Source organism: Neomonachus schauinslandi, chromosome 7 (genome assembly GCF_002201575.2).
Source record: "Neomonachus schauinslandi chromosome 7, ASM220157v2, whole genome shotgun sequence".
NCBI lineage: Eukaryota > Metazoa > Chordata > Mammalia > Carnivora > Phocidae > Neomonachus > Neomonachus schauinslandi.
Window position 1 is genome coordinate 54,132,637 of NC_058409.1, and position 19,969 is coordinate 54,152,605.

Consider the following 19,969-nt stretch of genomic DNA (forward strand, 5'->3'; position numbering starts at 1 on the left):
CGAGTCGATGCTCAGTTGATACTGATCCCACGTTAGCCGGGCAGTTCTCGATGTCACCCCCCTACTGGGCATTTGAAAAAGTGGAGGAGGATTTCTGTTGATGTGTATGTGCGGCAGGGTGTGGAGGTGTGTGTGGGGTGTGGGGAGCAGGAGAGGGCAGGACTTAAGGTTAGAGACAGTTGCCACCACTAAGCATGGTCTTGCTCAAGAGGCCATTTTGCCCGTTGGGGAAGTCTGCAAGTTAGTGTATTCGAAAATGTTATCTGTAGGTTAAGAGAAAAGAGCAGACAGGCTTTTACTTGGGCAGCTGAGGTTACTGCTGAAAATCACTTGCCCCAAAGACTGTACTGCAGGGAAGATGCTTTCAAAACTGATCGATACATTAGGGGGTGCTATAACTCTTATGTAATAATAACTATTCAAAAGTCTAATATAGGCACATCTGCCGTTATTTTCACCGATGCAGTTTTACCCGAAGCCGAGCATAAATGCCTGAATCACACCACTGAGCCAATACTCCGTTTCAAGGGATCATGCATGGATAATGGCTCCTCCCGTGACATTATCTTCATAGCACTGGGATTGTTCCCTCAACTTTAAATCTGTTTCTGTACGAATTCTCAGGGGAGAGTAAGAGGCAGTCCCCTGAGGTGGTGCAGGGATGTGCTCGGGAGCAAGGCAGTGTGGGCCCGTCCCTGACCTCCAGCGCTGACAGCAGTGTGATCTTGAGCAAGTTCTCCGACCTCACTGTGCCAGTGTTCTCCTTTACTAACTAGAAAATCGTCTGTCGAAGGTTGTTGTGGGATTAAGTCAGTCATAGTGCCTGGCACATAGCAAGTGCTTAATAAATGTTAGCTGTTAATAATAAATGTTATCCTATTTTTTCCAGAAAAGATCCGTCAATTCAGAAACGAAACTAACTCAAAGTCCAAGAAATGTGCAGTTTCATAAATGCCTAAAGAAATTGTATTTAATTGATTTTCCACTCAGCACCATCCTTTAAATTCAGTTCTTTAATGCCATAAAATTCTAGCAGTAGTATTGATCTTCCTTTCAACTGCGACAATGGTGGTGACAGGAAGCTCTACCAGATGAGAAAATGGTATTAGTACTTTCCAACTACTGAAATGAAAGGTCAGAAGTGTTTTTTTTGATTTTTACTTAAAGCAAATTGTGTATTTTTGCATTTCTGCCACTTGATGCAACATATGTGATAGCATAACCTAGGTTTTGCACATCACTTTTTTCTTTTTTAAATGTTGGTAGGAGCAGCATCCTGGTATATGAAAAAACCAAGGGATTTAGAATAGACAGACATGGTTTTAAATAGGGTTGCCACTTCTTAACTGTGAGCCTTTGGGCATACTAAGACGCAAGTTCTGAGATCTTCAGTTTCCTTCTTTATAAAATGGGGGAGTGTCTCTCTCTTCCACAGCATGGGAGATGAAGGTTGAATGCCTGTTAAATGTCTAATCTCATGCCCACAGTATTGAAATCATCCACTATTCATTATTTCTCTTCAGTGAGAAAAAATAGTTTTGGAAATTTACAGTTACTGTTGGCTTTAAATAACACATATGTGTAGTATATTGCTTAGAAAAGACCAGAAGTGTATACATCAATGTTGTTGTTTTTTTAATCTCTTGGTGATGTAATTACAGGTGATTTTCATTTTCTTTGTACTTTTTGGTACTTTCCAGGTTTTTTTGACAGTCAGCATGTAGTATTTTTATAATCTGAGGAAGTTATGAAATAAATATGAAATCAAGTATCAACTCATATCAGTTTACGTGCACCTGTTCATTGTAATTTAAGGCTCTCCATTCTCAAATTCTGATGCTTAATTCTTTAAGGCCAGAGATATAATCATGAGCAGTATCAGTCCAGTTATTCTATCATGAATTTATAGTTTTATATCTTTGTCTCATGCTGATTGTAAATGGCCCACTTACGTTTATGAATGTTTAAAATAGGTAATATGTTCACAGAGGCAACAAGTTTTAAGAAAGGTATTCAGTGAAAAGTCTTGTCCCTATCTGTTCTTTTTTTTTGAAGATTTTATTTATTTGACAGTGAGAGACACAGCAAGAGAGGGAACACAAGCAGGGGGAGTGGGAGAGGGAGAAGCAGGCTTCCCACTGAGCAGGGAGCCCGAAGCGGGGCTCGATCCCAGGACCCTGGGATCATGACCTGAGCCGAAGGCAGACGCCTAACGACTGAGTCACCCAGGCACCGCCCCCCCCCCCATCTGTTCTTCAATATGGCTGGTTTCCACTGACCATGCTACTTACTTACTCCCTCTTCTAAAATCTGGGTAACCTCTTAACGCAAAGTAAACAAATAGAATACACATTCTTACTGTATAAGTGTTTTAATTGTGGCGTTTACATTAAATTAGGCTAACACTAATTATTTGATTCTGCTTTGGACAACATACAATTTCTAGAGCTTAAAGCTTAAAAAGATGCTTATGATATTCTTAATTACAATATTCATAATATTCCCTTTAGTTTGTCCATATGGTTATGGCTTGGATACTGAAAACCATTCCTAATTGTCATCTAGGTTCTTCAAAAAGCAGAGCTTGAGACCAAAATCTACGAGTAGCTGTTTTTTAGGAGTGCAAATCCAAGGAAGCAAGAGGGAAAAAGGGAGTGAGATGAGAAAGGAGGGAGAGCCTAGACCAGGGTGAAATACCAAATTGGCCACCACTTGGTATGAAGCATAACTGATCATCTGACTTCCAGGGTACTCTCTTCTGAGAGATGGGATGGACTAGTACACGACGGTGCAGTTCATACAGGGGAGAAAGGAAGAATTGATCTGTTACCACAATGGGGTGTTAATTCCGGGCTGCATATGAGTAGGCTCCAAATGGAGCCTGTGGTCTGTTGTGCTTCACTCAGAGTGCATGGTGAAGTCCTAGAGAAGAGCGTGGCCGAGGTATGGGGAGCACAAGAGGTGCTGTGTTGGTTTGTGTTTGTTGAAACCCTTGAGGAGCTGTTTGCCACAGTGGTAGCTGGGCCAGAATTCAGAACAGTGCTGCATAAGAAGAATACTCTAATTCTTTAGTTCAGAAAAGTGCAGATTAGCCTTGGTGTGCTCTTTAGAAAACAGGATATTTGCCTATCTCCCATTTATTCTCATGTTCTATTACAACGTGAAGCAGTAAGAAAAACTATTTCCTATAATAAAGTTAGAGCATAGAACTAGATCATGTTCAAAGTGAAAGAGGCTTCTAAGTAAGTCCATCCAGTTCTGTCAAAGATATGAAAATTGAGGCTCTGGACAGATTCTTTAGAATGGACTTGTTTTTATGTAACCCAAAGTACTTCGTGAAATAGGAGGGGTAGGTCCAGCTCACTGTTTCACAGATGTGATCCTAAGAGTCACGAAATTAAATGTCTGGCCCAAGATAGCCCAGTGAGCCAGCAATAAAACCATTAGAAGCCTGGTCTTGATTTCCTCCACCACTTTTACCCAGACGGTTTCTTCCACTGCAAAGTCTCTGCCCAGGCCTAGAAGGTTTGCTGAGTTGCCCAGTGCCATACCTACCCCCACAGGGCGATGTTTAGATGTTCAGAGAGAAAAAGGGTTCAATGCCGTACAGTTTCAGAAGGGCAAAAAAGAACATCAGAAATAGGATCTATATGTTGGCTAACTGAACATAAAATAAATAAATAAATAAATAAATAAATAAACTACATTAAAAAAAAAAAGGATCATTCCAAGAGGAAATTTTTTTTGATGTTTGTGTCTCTCTTTTTGTGCTAGTAAAAAAAAATCTTTCTCTTTTTAACATTAAAATTATTCACAGGTCTCACCAATTCCCATTTTTAATTGTAATAGTCTGAGGAAAATGAAGACTAATACACTACCATCACAAAAACTTTGTATTAAAGTATCATTACTTTTTTTAAATTTTAAAATAAAAATACCTTAATTTTTCTATTAGTTTTAATATTTTTAGTAAAGTTCTCAAAGTTTACTTGGTAACACTGGAAATAATTTAGCCTTTTGGAAATAACGTTGAGAAAACAGGATTTATATACTCTTATGGTGTAATCAGTGACAGGCTGAATCTATTAAAAAATTAAGTCATTTTTTAATTTAAAAAAGTTTTACTTAATTGCTTAAATTAAAAAAATAACATTAAAATTAAAATAATCCTACATATAGTTACACAGGATGGTATGGCTTGAAAAGTCTCTTGTAATTTTGAAAAGATGAACATGATATATCTATGATGTTCCGAGAATATGAAATTTTAACAACTAGAGACTTCTAATTCTTGGTAAAATCAGAAGAATTAAAAGATCTCAATATGTGCATATTCATTTTAGTCAACCACTTTTATGGAATGAATGCTTGTGAGAGACTGGGTGTGAGTTGACCTGGTTCCAAGGGATCTAGAAGCTGAGGTACTTTCAGGATGAATTGTCCGGGGATATTTTGCTGCAGCAGCTTGAGGAATGGTTTGCTGAAAAGGTAAAAATATGCTTTAACAATCCCATAAAATTACACCTATTAAATACCATTTCATTATATATAATTTAACCAAACACGTATCTGTTAAGCATCCAGTAGATACATGCAGTAAGCTGGTGAAGCAGCCATTAAAACAAATAAGATGTGGTCCTTAATCCGTAAGTTAGACTGATGTGCTCAATACCCACAATTCAATATCAGAGCTATATTCCAGAGGATCACAAAAAAAGCCATGGAAGTCATTCCTCAAAGAGGACTCCAGTGGAATCTTGTAATGTTTACAGAGGCCAACTACAGAAAGGGACTTTATGGTGTTTGGGAGAAGGGTCAGCCTCAAGCCCTCCCTCCCTTCACTCCAATCAATTTTCTCCTCCCTGTATCTGTTAACATATGGAGTTCAGTCTCAGGGAACATGGGGAAAGCTCTGAGGAATCCTGCCTGGTCCTTGCTTCAAACCAAGTAAAGCACATCTCTCGTATTTCAACCTGGTTCACCTGGGAGCTGACTAAACCTTTTATGATTATATAAGAGGAGATATTTCCAGAAGCCTGGTGCTCCTTACTGTGGACTACAACTTTCTATACAAATAGACGCTGAGGACAAATCTCGAGAGGAGGATACCCATACCATCTCAGAGCTCAGGGGAACATCTTGGACCCAAGCACCAAAGCATGAGAGTCAGTGCGCAACCGACTTCACTTCATCTATACAAGTAGATACTACATGCATTCGTATGTGCAAAATGTACAAGTACAAGGATTTCCTATATTATACTGGATACAGCTTCTCTGTAGGCAGCAGTGGGACTTGTTATCCAGATCTCAGTCCACGTCACTGAGTAGTACATGTACATTCCTAGTAGGGTCGTCCACTTAGAAAAGTCATCTTTAAAATGCTTGAAGTAAAATTATATATTTGATCAAAACATTCACTGTGTATTTTAAAAACCCTTTAAAAAATGAATGAAAACTCTTACAACAAAGGTCTTCATGACAGATACTGCTTTAAGAGTTCCTCTTTAAAGAAATGGAAAAATAATTTCCTGTCTTAAAACTATTTTACATAAATGTTTCATTGTACATAGACAACTGGATAACCATTACAGATGGGGGAGATTCTTCCAACTAGTATGAAAATTTAGTTGCTAACCACCTAATCTGACCCTGTTAAAAGAGCTATTTCTCCTTGGGGAGGATGGGCAAGAGGAAATGCAGAAACAGATTCACCTTACCACTGGTTTCATGATCTACAGAAATATGGCAGAAAATGAAGTAGCACTAGGAACAAGAAATTATCCAGCAGATGGGGCTAAAGTGTCAGAAATCTGACTACTGGTTTATTAGTAGTAACTGTTTCTGGTAGTTACAGGTCTTAATTTTGGGGATAAAATGAAAAGTAGTACAGAGGACTGCCACAGCGTCTGTTATATAATCCCAGTTAGGTAATCATGAAGCAGTTTCTGGCTGTCTCATTCACGACCAATTACTAGAGAAGTACAAGAAGTACTATACATACTGAATTAGCAAAGGGCAGCTGGGGAGGTAAATCTCAGAAACAGGGGTTGTAAGTCTTTATTTCCTTGTGTTGTTGTTTTTTTTCCTTTGGAATATGAATTCCTATCATTAATACAAAAACAAAAGGTGGCCTAAATTAAGATTAAGCATATATGTGATCTCTTTATGCCTTCTTTATCTTACAAATGGACAGTCCCTCTCCCTCTCTATACACATATGTGCTGATAAAAATAGAAATGAGTTCATTTCTTATTTCTGATAACTAATCTTGCATATTCAAACATATATTGAGAAGTCACTTAAGGGCTTTCAGAGTCTTTGCAACCTCTGAAGGCTGATACTCCTCCACCCTCCATACCCTCCATCTCCTCCATCTAGACTTGGTGCCTGTGTCAGTCTCCACTTCACTGTGGTCATTCTTTACCTGAGGCTAAATTTAAACACTCCAGCTCCTCTTAATCATCTAGCAATCATCTAGTGCCAGGAAGAAAAGGATGTAAAATCATTTCACATATATTTTTGCTAATATTTTGACATATTAAGTAGACAGGAGTGTTGTCTAACACTGAAAATTTATATAGGGGGCATTCTCTTTTAAAGTCAATTCTTGTTTCTCTTTAGGGATGTGATCTTGTGACTTTCAAAAGTTAAAACTTTTTGAGACAATTGTTGATTCATATGCAATGTTAAGAAATAATAGAGGTATCCCATGTACCTTTCTCTAGTAATTTTTATTAAGTTAAATCTGCTTGTGGTTTTACAGTTTATAAAGTGCTTTTTTTTTTTTTTTTAGTATATCTCTTACAATTTTCACATTATCTCATTTAATCCTGAATCCAGAAAATAACTCTAGGAGCTAAGTACTCTTTACACTCCCATTTTACACAAGAGGAAACGGAAGCTCAAATATTTTACTTGATTTGTGTATGATCACAAAGGCTTAAGTAAGTAGCAAAACTGAGGCACTAACTCAGGCTTTTTTGTTTATTTTTGCTTAAATTCCAGGCATTTTCTTTTATATCATGTGAATTTACTGCAACCTGAATTTTTTTCCAAACTACAAATATGCTGCCAGTTGTATTGAAAAAAGGGGAAGAAGACTTAAAAAAAAAAAAGGCAAAAATTAAAGACTATAAAAATAGGGAGGTGCTTCTTATAATCAAATACCTGCTACATGAACAGCAGGTAATGAGTAAACAGCTTTTGTCTCTTCTTTTTATATTAATGAGAAATCATTTATATATTTCTTTTGGTCACCAACATAGTGGATTACTTTTTGTATTGATAATTTTTACACTGTTGAGAAGAAACAATGTTTCTGAAATTAATTTCCTAAAAGAGGAAAGGTAGATTTAGAACAGGTTTGATAATTACAAGTATACAAAGTATCATAATAAAAGGTAGAAGTAAGAGTCATCATGAATTTTCATCTTCTCCTCAACATGTAGCTTAAGTGTTTATTAGTCTATAAACTCTCAGGAAAAACATTTTTTGACAAAGGTCATCAAATATGTACTCACCACTGTGACTGGATGATGTTTTTCCACAATAACTGAGCTCATGGGAGGAGAAACTCCCATTATAGCTAAGCTGCTACTAATTCTGTTTTTTGAGGCAAAATCACATCTCCCTGTGATCCGGGCTGTAATTGTTCTTCCAGCTTTCTGTTGTGCAGATGTCACAACTCTGGGCACATACTAAAAAAAAACACAAATATCCAACTGGTAGAAATTCCATGGCAAAATATATAGTACTTTTGTTTCTGTAACTTCTGAGGGAAATACATAGGCACTTAAAAAATAATTGTATATGAACCAACTTTAAGATGGAAAAAATAAACTTAAAACAATGAGACAAAAAGCAGAACATAGAACCAAGCACCCCAAAACATCCCTTTAACCTTGGGTGTACCCACCATTTTATAGGATTTTGTAAACTTTTAAAAAAGCTCTTTATTCTGAAATAAATACAGATTCATAGGAAGTTGCAAAGATAGTATAGAGAGGTCCTGTGTATTCCTCACCTGGTTTCCTGCTGTGATTACATCTTATATAAGTATAGTATAATTATGATGTCAAAGCCAAGAAGCTGCCAGGGGTATAATGCCTTGGTATTATAGATCCATGTCATTCTTTTTTTGGTGCTGATTAGCAGTTTATTTTTTTAACTTTATTATGTTATGTTAGTCACCGTACAGTACATCATTAGTTTTTGATTGATTGTTTGCGTATAACACCCAGTGCTCCATTCAATACGTGCCCTCTTTTTTTTTTTAAAGATTTTATTTATTTACTTGACAGAGAGAGACACAGCGAGAGAGAGAACACAAGGAGGGGGAGTGGGAGAGGAAGAAGCAGGCTCCCCGCCAAGCAGGGAGCCCGATGCGGGGCTCGATCCCAGGACCCTGGGATCATGACCTGAGCCAAAGGCAGACGCTGAACGACTGAGCCACCCAGGCGCCCCCAATACGTGCCCTCTTTAATACCCATCACCAGGCTAACCCATCCCCCCACCCCTCTCCCCTCTGGAATCCTCAGTTTGTTCCTCAGAGTTCGTAGTCTGTCATGGTTCGCCTCCCCCTCCGATTTCCTCCCCTTCATTCTTCCCCTCCTGCTATCTTCTTTTTTTTTTTTTTTAACATATAATGTATTATTTGTTTAAGAGGTACAGGTCTGTGATTCATCAGTCTTGACCCGTGTCATTTTTATCACATGTCTAGATTCCTGTAACTATTACTGTAATCAAGACACAGAACTATTCTAGCACCACAGTCTCCCTCTTGTGACCCTTTAGAATCGTATCTGTTTCCCTTCCTCAACCACCCTTGGCAACCATTATTCTGTTTTATGAACGCTTTGATCCTTACGTATAATTAATTTTACACATATGCTTCTCATTAGACATACGCTTTTGTGTTCTTTTTTATTGCTTTGTTAATATACTTTTTCTCATGAATACAGAGACCGGCTATAATTTTTAATGAGAGGTTTTAATAACCAACAAACTAAAGTTTATCTAACTCAGTTCTTTTCCTACTTTAATAGGAAACAAATTTTTGTACATGAGGATTCCCCTTTTCTTTTGTTATTTCTATAGAATATTTTGCAAAAATGAGATGATCATATCAAAAGGTAATGCCAGCTTGGGTGCCTGTGTGGCTCAGTTGGTTAAGCGACTGCCTTCGGCTCAGGTCATGATCCTGGAGTCACAGGATCGAGTCCCGCATCGGGCTCCCTGCTCGGCAGGGAGTCTGCTTCTCCCTCTGACCCTCCTCCCTCTCATGCTCTCTCTCAATTTCTCTCTCTCAAATAAATAAATAAAATCTTTAAAAAAAAAAAAAAAAGGTAATGCCAGCTTTTACAGCTTTTGTTACTTACTGCTGGATGATACTCCAGAAAGATTATATTTCTATCAGGAATAACATATATATTTGATTTAATTTGTGGTTCCTTATTTTTTTTTTTTAAGGTTTTATTTATTTATTTGACAGAGAGAGAGAGACAGTGAGAGGGAACACAAGCAGTGGGAGTGGGAGCAGGAGAAGCAGGCTCCCTGCCGAGCAGAGAGCCCAGATGCGAGGCTTGATCCCAGGACCCTGGGATCGTAACCTGAGCTGAAGGCAGACGCTTAACGACTGAGCCACCCAGGAGCCCCCTTATTAATTTTTCATATTTGCAGTTCATTTTGTCAACTATCCATGTTCTTTAATTACTTGCCAGGAATGGGTATTGCTCTCAAAAATGTTTAATTGCTCCTGATACAGATACTTATCTAATAGTATTTTCCCTATTTCATTTTATCTCAGTTTTATTTTTCAATGCACATAAATTTAAAAAATTATAGCTTATTTTATCATTAATTTCTTCCATAATTGAATCAAGCAGCCTGCTTTGGACAGCTGTGGTAATTATACTCTTCTAACATTTACTTATTTGGGTTTAACTTACTAAAACATTTGAAATTTCAGTGTGAATTATGAATCTAAATTAATTTTCCCTCTAACGAAAGTTCTTCCAAAAGCATTATTAAATAGTGATCTTTCCTCATTGTTCTAGTCCATCTGAGGTTTCATTCGTTGAAGTTCTTTACATATCTGCATCTAGCTACAGATGGTCACAGCTATATATTGAAATAGGATAGTGGATTCCATGAGAAATGTCTCTGGGAAAATTAAAATGATAGAATATTGATGTGTCGGGAGGACTCTAGGAAAATAGCACTCAGTGAGGTTTTGTAAATCCTTGGAGAGTTTGGATTTGAGACTTAATTACAGTTGCACAGAAAACCAAGCAAAGACAAAAATGAAGGAATCAATTCCAGGAACAAAAAATTGTACTAGAAAGGAAATGGAGGCATAGTATACATTTGTAGCTTAGCTATATTTACATAGTCATCATAAATTTTAACTTAATGAAAAGCTGGAATATCTGTATCTAAATATATAAAGTGGAGGAGCGCCTGGGTGACTCAGTCGGTTCAGCATCCGACTTTTGATTTTGGCTCAGATTATGATCTCAGGGTTGTGAGATCGAGCCCCATGTCCAGCTTTGTGCTGAGCGTGGAGCCTGCTGAAGATTCTCTATCTCCCTCTGCCCCTCCCCCTGCTCACACACTCTCTTTCTCTCTCTCAAATACATACATACATACAGTGCATGAGGGAGGGGAAGGGAAGAAATAAGGTGGTATAAAAAGGCCAAATTCTTTCATCCATAATAAAAAGTCAACAGATAATGTCTGAAACTGATGCATGTGGAAATGATGATATGAGCATATTATTTAGGGAGAAAAAGGTAAATAGGAGAAACAGCTAATAGAATTTAGGGAGAGATGTTTAGACAACTGTTTCTCACTATAATACTGTAGAAACTATTTGGCTATTTAAACTAAGTTTTTATGGGTCTTATGAATTTAAGAAACCAAAACTCTGATCCTAAAATATTTACAAATATATTTTTGTGGACTAAATTCATGCTTTTGACCTTAGGGAAACTTTATCCTATTTCTTATTAAAATAAGGTATAAAAAAGACTTTATAAACTGAAGAGTTTTAAAAACCATCTTAAAATGTAAAATATAAAATTGCCGGTAAGAATATTTTTATGAAAAATTGAAAACTGAAGTACAATTAAGCTGGTAACCTTATTCCTGCCCAGTCACATTTGAGGGGTATAAACACTCCCAACTATAACAGCTGTTCTTACTTGGAGGATGAAGGAATGAACGAAAAACTATGTAAGTTTTGACAGGGAGACATGTGGAATGAGAAAAACTATGGGCCCAAAACATTGGAAAATGCCCATGGCTGATAACCTTCATCCAACCAGTTGAGAATTGCTTTAAAATGCCTTCAATAGGGGGCGCCTGGATGCCTCAGTGGGTTAAGCATAGTGGGCTCCCTGCTCAGCAGAGAGTCTGCTTCTCCCTCTCTCTTTGCCCCTCCCCCTGGTTCGTGCTCTCGCTCTCTGAAACAAACAAAATCTTTAAAAAAATAAAATAAAATGCCTTCAGTAAGATGAAAATACATACTCCAGTAAAGAAATAAGGACTAAAAAGGAACCTCTATACACTTCTTTGAAATAAATAGTTGTCTTAATTGACTTGCATGTTTACCAGGTCTGCTTTTTGTTTTCAAATGGTTTGTTCTATAATCAGATTGCGTTGCAAGTTCTGTTAGGCTCTTGCTTTACTTTACAAAAAGTGAAACTGGAAATTACAGAAAAAATAGTCCACTGAGTGTAGCTTATATAAAAAAGATGGCTTAATTACAGTCTGTGAACCCATATTCAGTTCAGCTACACTAGCAAATTAATATGCACTTATGTTTGAACATAAAATGGTGTGTAATATATGTATATACAATTTTTAAAAATTTCCTGCTTTAACTTTTTTTTTAATTGACTTTTTGACTAAATGACCACTTACTCGTCCCAGTCATGTTGGATCTCATTAAATTTATCAGCTTAATTGACTTAAAAAATGCCATAAAAATGGAAATTCTAGCATTTTATGCCATATCAACAAATGCAACAAAATCAAAAGGATTAAGAAAGAAAAGGGAAATGACATATTTTCTAAAACTCAGTATTTGTTTTTTTTTTTTAAGATTTTTATATATTTATTTTGACAGAGACACAGTGAGAGAGGGAACACAAGCAGGGGGAGGGGAGAGGGAGAAGCAGTCTCCCCGCTGAGCAAGGAGCCCGATGTGGGGCTCGATCCCAGGACCCTGGGACCATGACCCGAGCCGAAGGCAGACACTTAACAACTGAGCCACCCAGGCACCCCTCAGTATTTGTTTCTTAATATTTGACATGGAGACAAACCCGATTATCGGTTAAGAAACAGGGCTCTGTGGCCAAACTGTCAAAGTCTGAATTCCAGTTCTGTTACTGCTTGTGTCCATAGGCAAGTTACTCCCTCCCTCTCCCTAAACCTCAGTTTCCATTTGTAAAATGAGGAAAGCAGTGCTGGGTGCCTAAGACACCCTCTCACTTTCCATTCAGATGAAGAGGAAAGTTAAGAGGGCACCTTTACTAAAGAGTTTAAAAATCCAGCTGGAACCCCTCAATTATTCCAACTGCGAGTTAGAAAAAAGAATAAAGTGTCACCTATTGTCCAGCCTTGTGAACTGCAACATATTTGCCTGTATAACTGCCTAATGTATTTCTTGAAAAGTGCTTTCCACCATGAAATTCTGGTATGTTATTTAACATATTGAGGACGTCTGCAGAAATTAAAAATTTTACAGATGAAGGTGTTATTTTACTAGGATGGTAATCCTCCTTTCTCCAGTTATTTGTTTCCCAGGCTCTACAGTTTATTCTCTGTAAACACCTCCTTTTAGCAACTGAAAATACTAAGACTGGAAGAAGTTTTGAAGTTTCTAGGAAGCCTCTGTGATTAAAATGAAAAGAAAGGTAACCAGGCCTAGCTCACAAATCTCTCCTTTCCTAGTCTTAACAATAATGGTTTCACATTAGGTAAGTTAGCCAACTAATATTCTTGTTCCTCCTTTTGTTATTATGGTTCTTTTTAAAAACAAGAAGACACATTTGAGGTGAATCTCAATCTGATGACTATAATTATATAAGGAAGGAAGAAAACTAGCATTATACTTAGAGTGATTTACTTCTGATTTTCCTCTCCCCCCTAAGCCTAAAGGCTGTATTTATGTGAACAAAATTGAATGTGTATCTATTAATGAAGGAGGATGTAGCTGGAAGGGCTGTCTACACAATATTGTGTTATTCAGGTTTCAAAGACTTCAAAATTATCTCAAATGGTTTCAAAAAGTAACAAATAGGGTGGGAAGCATACTCATTCATTCAGTTCTTCCTGTGCATGTTCAGGTTTATATATAAATGCAGATATACAAATGGTGGTCATATTTGAAGGGAATTTTGAAAAATCTAGGTCTGTGTATTATCTGAATATGCAACATGAATGACAAACCAGAAATTTAAATAAACACTCACTGTGTTTACTTAAATGAGATCATCTGTATAGGATCACACTTGAAAATGTGTAATCATGAAAAATACAGCTGAACACATGTCAGAGTTGAATTTTAGTGTCTTATTTCTAAGTCAAAACTCCCTCACACATTCAAATTTCTCTTAACAGCTATATTTTTTAACCTCTTTGAATCAAGAGCAAACGTGATAAACATCAGATCTCAACACATTTTTCCCCGAAGTTAACAGCTTCCAAAAGGCAGAAATTGATGTCGGCTGGAATACTCCAGATGACCAGTTGGCTGACTCAATGCCTTCCTTAGCTCCAGAGAGCTGTCCAGGGCAATGGCAGCTTCTGAGGGTCCGCCAGGGAGGCCGTAAGACATAAAACCTATTCTGCCATCTTCTGTCCTCTCAGGTAAGTGGTTAGGGTCCCGGAGGAGAGGGACACAAGCAAATCAGAATCACCTCAGGAGCTTTATAAAACTAGACATGCCTTTGTGCCTAAGCCAAGCCTGAGTAGGGAAGGGGATACATTGTTTTTAAAAAAGCCCTGCGGAAGTGAGTCTGGTAAGTTTGGACTGTATCTCCACTCCCTTCACTTTTGAGAATCGCTGTTTAAAGAATACAGGTTTAACAAGAGGAGGCTCAGGAGTCAGAACCCTGACATGCTTTGTAACGCTTCCATATTAATTAGCTTGATTAATTTCCCTTCAGGCAAGTTCTCACACAAATACCCCATCCCCATTCAATAGTTCCATGCTCTATGTACTCCTCTTGCAAGTAGCTCAGTAACTAGGAAAATCTACTTCCATCTTTATTCCAATCGTGAATTACAAAGGAAAACCTAATCAAATCAAGATGGAGTAACTACAGAGTAGTGTTAACGATATATCTACATCCAGGAAAAGAAAAAGCTGTAGTTGAATACAAAATATACAAAAGAGCCCTTCATCTCCTAAGCCCTTCAAAATACGCACTAGAGTTCCCTTCAAAATAAAAGTCTGTCGTCAACTCTTTCTCAAATCTATTTTCCTGAATAGTTCTTGAAAAATGTGATGTAAAAAGTTATTTTTGTTTTAATTATCACTACTATAATAGAACTTTCAGCTAGCTATGGGCGCCTGGGTGGCTCAGTTGGTTGGGCAACTGCTCTCGGCTCAGGTCATGATTCCGGAGAACCCGGATCGAGTCCCGCATCCGGCTCCCCGCTCGGCGGGAAGTCTGCTTCCCCCTCTGACCCTCCCCCCTCTCATGCTCTCTCAGTCTCTCTCTCTGAATAAATAAATAAAATTTTCAAAAAAAAATTGTTTTAACTACTTCGTGTATTAAATATTTTCTGTGGCTGGGCCTAAACACCATACAGACTTTTCCTCCATGGGAAAACAGGTTCTACTTTCCAATTCTCCAATATACGAGCAAGTTCTGAGCCCCCTTCCCCACGCGGGCACCTGTAGTCCCTGTACTAACCATTTCTTCTGGGGCAGCAGTGCCGAGAGTTGCAGAAACGGGAAAGTGAGCAGAGGAAGCGGAAGGAGCCCCAGCCGACGGGATGGAAGCCGCGGAGGGAAAAGCAGCGGCGCCGGCCGCTCCCATGGCAGCTGGGGGCGGGGACTGTGGCGGTGCAACCACTGGGGGCACTGGAGGGGCCAGAGGATCCGAAGGAGCAGAATGTTCTTTGCCTTGAACGCCAGGGCCATACTCTTCTTTTCTATTTGTGAAGTCTATCCCTATAAATTACAAATTAATCCCATTAAAATTCTTCCAGGTTAAGATTCGTTTTATGCCCCCAACAATGAAAATACATAACAGCTAACATTTGGTTCTAAAGAAAATGTAGAAATTTGTCATGTATTGCATACAATGTTTAGCATTATTAACTGGGTAATGTTAGCACTAACCACTAAAGACTTCAGACCATTTCCTTCCATATGTGAAAGCTAATGAAGATTTGCTCTTATGTAAAAGATAAAAATAAGTGTGTACTCAGCTAGGCTATCAGCTGAGTAAAATGTATTGCCAAAACAGCCATTATAATAATATGGTCACAATGAATCTAAGGATTTATGTCCTTTTGCATCGTTTCATACAACTGTCCTGATTGATGGCCTGGTATTTAGAGCTGTTGAATTTTTTTTTCTGATATCACTATACCCTCTCATTTCCATCTATTGTTCCTCTCCAAACAAACTCAACATATTTTAAACTTGATTTTTCAGCACACAATAATAAATCAGTAAGTAACACTAAAATGTTTACTTTTAACATTGTAAAAGAAATCAGTTCTTGCAAGTAGATTATATAACTCATGAATTAAGGTATATTTGCACACTTAACTGATTTTAGTGACACGCTATATAGTAACCTCTCAAAAATGAACCTTACCCTTAGATCAAAGGAGTAACATCCAGAAGCTAGAGCAAAGCGTTTCTTCAAAATTTAGATTCCGCCGCCCCTCCCCCCCCAGTATTAGAATTTGGTTAAAATTTCCACTTAAGTCTGTATCTATGTGGCACCTAACACCAGGGTAAGGGTTTGGAAATTCAGTCACGGAGAGGTTTCAGAATGTCTGAAGAAAGGGTGTTAAATAGCCCTACGTTTAAGTGGTTTTTGATGTTGTCCTCTTTGTACTGGAAATTTGGGCTTCTGTGTAAGTCCTTCTCTTCAGCTATCTTTATATAACACAGAGTAATAGTACCTCATTAACAATGTTTAATGAGGATTATAATGCATAGATCCTTTGAAATCCTTTGATGAAGAGGGACTAATTCACTATAAAGTATGGCTTTTACTGTAAAAACAAAACACACATACAGAATTTTAACATGTTTTTGATAGCAAGTGATTCTGACTGTGTCTTCTTAGGTGGGTGGCAGACTTCTTAGATGTGGAGCCAGTACAAAGGTGAGTTCTCACGTTGGGATTCCCTGGAATAGAGGTAGCTGACTAACTCTTGCTAATGTGGGCTGATTTATGCAGTTCCTTCTTGGCCAATCACCGTAAGGTTAATAATTATTCTCGTTTTAACTGGGATAAGTTTTTTCATCTGTAAAGCATTTTTCTACTGTTCCTAAAATTGCTTTAATATTTGGCAGGTACCATTTTAAAGGCCATTTTTATTGTCACATTTTGCCTTCTACATAAAACTTCTAATTTCTAATCTTTAAGGATTTAGGATACTACACAGCATGAGACGCACTGCAGATCATGGACAGCAGAGAGGACACACAAAAAACCAAGTATTTGTTCTGTTATGACAAGATAGATACAACATTATTAAAAACTGCGTTATAAAAAACAGTTGTTTTAGGGGAAGAAGGGCCAGAAGTAATTTTTTTTCTTGTGAGAATTAAATTTTTTTTAAAGCTGTTAATGAAATGCCACAAAGTTACACATCACAGAGCAAACCCAGGATTAGTTAACATTGAACTATTGCTTTTGGTAGCTCTAGCGACCTACTGCTATTGTGTGTCTTACTATTCCTGTCATTTGTACCCCCCATTGTGATGGTAAACAAACCACCAGGCCACTCACACAGTTAAGATCCCAGAACTTGGCATTAGCTGCAGATAAAAGGAGATTTAAAAGCAACAGGGGCAAAACAAATCATGTTGTATAATTATCAGAATACATTTTCTCCAAATCCTGTTCTGGATATTTGCCTGTAGGAGAGAAAGCTGTATTTGAATTTAAAATTTAAGCAGTAAAGTTATTAAGGTGGTAAAACACTCTGTCCTAGTCAATTCATAACTTTCTTCTGTAGGTTATGAGAAACTGGTCTCTTACAATTGAATGTAGGAAGTATAATTTGTCACTTAACTTGTGAAATCTAGGTCTGTTATAAGTAGATACTTAAGTTCTTCAATTTAATACATACAACTTGCTAATAATTACACCTGGTGGTGGTGAGTTTGTTTTCAGTGTTGATACTCAATCAAAAGACCATTTATTGGAGAAATCAAGTACTCCTTTGGGTATTAAGCAAGATAAACTATTCTGGCCTGAGATTCTAGGATTCTAAATTTCTAATCTACATGGGGACCATACACCATGACTGCTTCAGAAAAAAGTTATTTGCCTTAACTTGCTAGTATCAACAACACACACAATTTAAATAATAAATGTTTGAAGATGCTTTAAAATGAAGGTATGACAACCACAGAAAAGTTATTCACACTGTACTGGAATGTTGATGTTACAAAATGAAATTGTCTCATTGATAAACTGCAAATCTCAAATATGATTTAATATGAGGATACACTGCAAAAAATGTTCATGTATTTACATAAAACAGGCTGACTTGAATCAAGACAGCAATAATTATATCATTGCTATCATCTTACATGTCAAAGTATGTTTTGTCTTTTAAAGAGCTTCCAATTATATTTCATTGCATTTCCAAAAGAACCCTCTGTGAAGCAGGTAGGGAAGATTTATATTATTTTCTTTGTTCAGAGAAGAAAACTAAAACCCACTAAGGAAAATAGGCCTCGGTCCAAATTAGTGGCAAAGACTCTAGTCATGTGCTATTCTAAGCCCTGCTGAAGAAACACCCACATAAACCACACAGATTTCAGCTAAAACATGGACTTTTCTTTTCTTGAAATGAAATTATTTTACTTGACTTCTGTACATAGGCCTATATTTATATTTGCTGAAAATCAGTTTTAGTTGAGGTCTCTCTTAAATTGAAAACAAGCAATTTTTAAAATGGGAAACGGTGACTAGATAAATATTTAATCAACAAAATGGTCCAAGGAATTTGGCTACTTAAGAACATAAATAAATAAATAAAAATTTTGTACTTGAAAGCATTGCAATTATTAGTTAAAAGAGCCTTAAAATAATGTTTTGTATTCAAAACATCATTTTAACTTTGAGCCTAAACACTTAAGATTTGACAGTTTACTCGATCAGATCTAAGATACCGTAAGTAACCAAAACTGGGTGAATTTTCATGGCAGATTTAAAAAGATATGACACCATCAAGTTAAAAATACCAGTACCGGGACAAGACATAGTCATTGCAGAAAATCAGTACTATAGACCACACCAATCACTGAAATCTCCTCAAATCCTTTTTGAAAGTAGGCAGAGAACCTTATACAAAATACTAACCTGTATCACCTCTGTTTTGAAATATAGTCATGGCTTCGAGATTTAATGCACACACCCCCCTCATGAAAGCTTTCTTCATGGAATCTTCAAAGTGTTCTTTTTCATGCTGCATTCTTTGAATCTCAGCTTTTGCATTTTCCAAAGCTCCAGATAACTAAATAAGGGGAATTTTTAAAAAGAAGAAAAAAATTTGAGATACAAGGAAGGATACTAATAATTCAAAAAATAGACTTACATTGTGAAGTTATTTTTTTACAAAAGGCAGGCTATGTTTATTTAGAGTCACAAGGAGTTGACTGACTCAGTGTGGCCCAAACCACAAGGAAACCATTCTACTTCACTCCATTCTGAGTCCTAGGGTGGCCCAGACTGGCCGGAGTGCTGCTTGGGGCCCATTCACAGGTTTATAAATTTCTCAGTGACGGCAATCTGTGGCTCTGTGAGATTGGCCAAGTAGCTGTTGAGCATGGTGTCAAAGTCACTGGGAATTATCTTGGGTACTTGGTTAACCAGGCTCCTCAAGGAACGGCCCACAGTACTGTCAGATGACACCTTTTGGGACAGTACATCCTCTGTATACTGCAACCCTGTGCTTAGGGCATCCTGGATGTGAACCGATGCTCCTCCTACTTGCTGCAGATTGCTTGAGAGTGTGAACACCTGGTTGGGGCTCAAAGAGGTCGTCAAGATCAGGTCGACTCCAATGTGTTCAGTGTCCTAATATGAATATTTCATTGTCAGAGGTGTGAACATCACCCCCAGGGTACTCCCAGGGATACCCATTAAAGTGCTGACCTAGGCCTTGATGCTCATGGAGGCTCGTGTCCACAATGAGGTGAATGGGGATGGGGACTACCCTGCCGTAGTACTCATGTATCAGCACAGGGTGCTCTGTGACATCATGGCCTGTCGCCGCACCGGCCCAGGATGAGCTCATTTGGAGAGACTTTCTTGTGTAATTCATACCTGTTCTTAGCGAATTTCACGTCAACAGCTACCTCATCTTCTGACTCATTGAGAGGTACTGAAAAGAAGCTGTTAGTGACTTCCATTGAATGCATGGCAACAGTTCTCAGCAGGGTCCTGATAACTGGGGCAATGCCCCCACTGCATCGTGGCTCTCCACAATGGATGCCAAAATGACCCGGTGTGGCTGGACCACATGGCTGCGGGGTAAGGGAAGAGGGCTGGGGGTCTGGATCCGAGCCACGGTCCTAGCTGCTTTAGCCCCTGGGTCTGGGGATGAGGCTGGAGCCGGCGTTGGAGCTGGAACCGGTGCCAGGGCTGGAGCTGAGCCAGTGCTGGTGCAGAGGCCAGGGCTGGGGCCGGGGCCGGAGCTGGGGCTGGGGCGGAGGCCAGGGCTGGGGTCGGGGCTGGTGTGGAGGCCAGGGTTGG

At 38.2% G+C, this 19,969-nt stretch overlaps 2 protein-coding genes and 1 pseudogene across 2 annotated transcripts in view; 1 reads left to right on the forward strand and 2 right to left on the reverse strand.

Annotated features, from left to right (window-relative positions):
• ANKDD1B (ankyrin repeat and death domain containing 1B) overlaps window positions 1–951 on the forward strand; it is a 67,374-nt gene extending 66,423 nt beyond the window's left edge. Inside the window, exon 15 of the mRNA XM_021697693.1 lies at window positions 890–951. Coding sequence (XP_021553368.1) covers window positions 890–951 — 62 coding nt within the window. The remainder of the gene's footprint in view (window positions 1–889) is intronic.
• Window positions 952–3,784: 2,833 nt separating this feature from the next.
• POC5 (POC5 centriolar protein) overlaps window positions 3,785–19,969 on the reverse strand; it is a 38,028-nt gene continuing 21,843 nt past the window's right edge. Inside the window, exons 9-12 of the mRNA XM_021700111.1 lie at window positions 18,575–18,728; window positions 14,927–15,186; window positions 7,523–7,699; window positions 3,785–4,480 (exon numbers count right to left, since the gene is read on the reverse strand). Coding sequence (XP_021555786.1) covers window positions 4,340–4,480; window positions 7,523–7,699; window positions 14,927–15,186; window positions 18,575–18,728 — 732 coding nt within the window. The 3' untranslated portion in view covers window positions 3,785–4,339. The remainder of the gene's footprint in view (window positions 4,481–7,522; window positions 7,700–14,926; window positions 15,187–18,574; window positions 18,729–19,969) is intronic.
• Window positions 18,953–19,969, reverse strand: part of LOC110584811 — a 1,302-nt pseudogene continuing 285 nt past the window's right edge.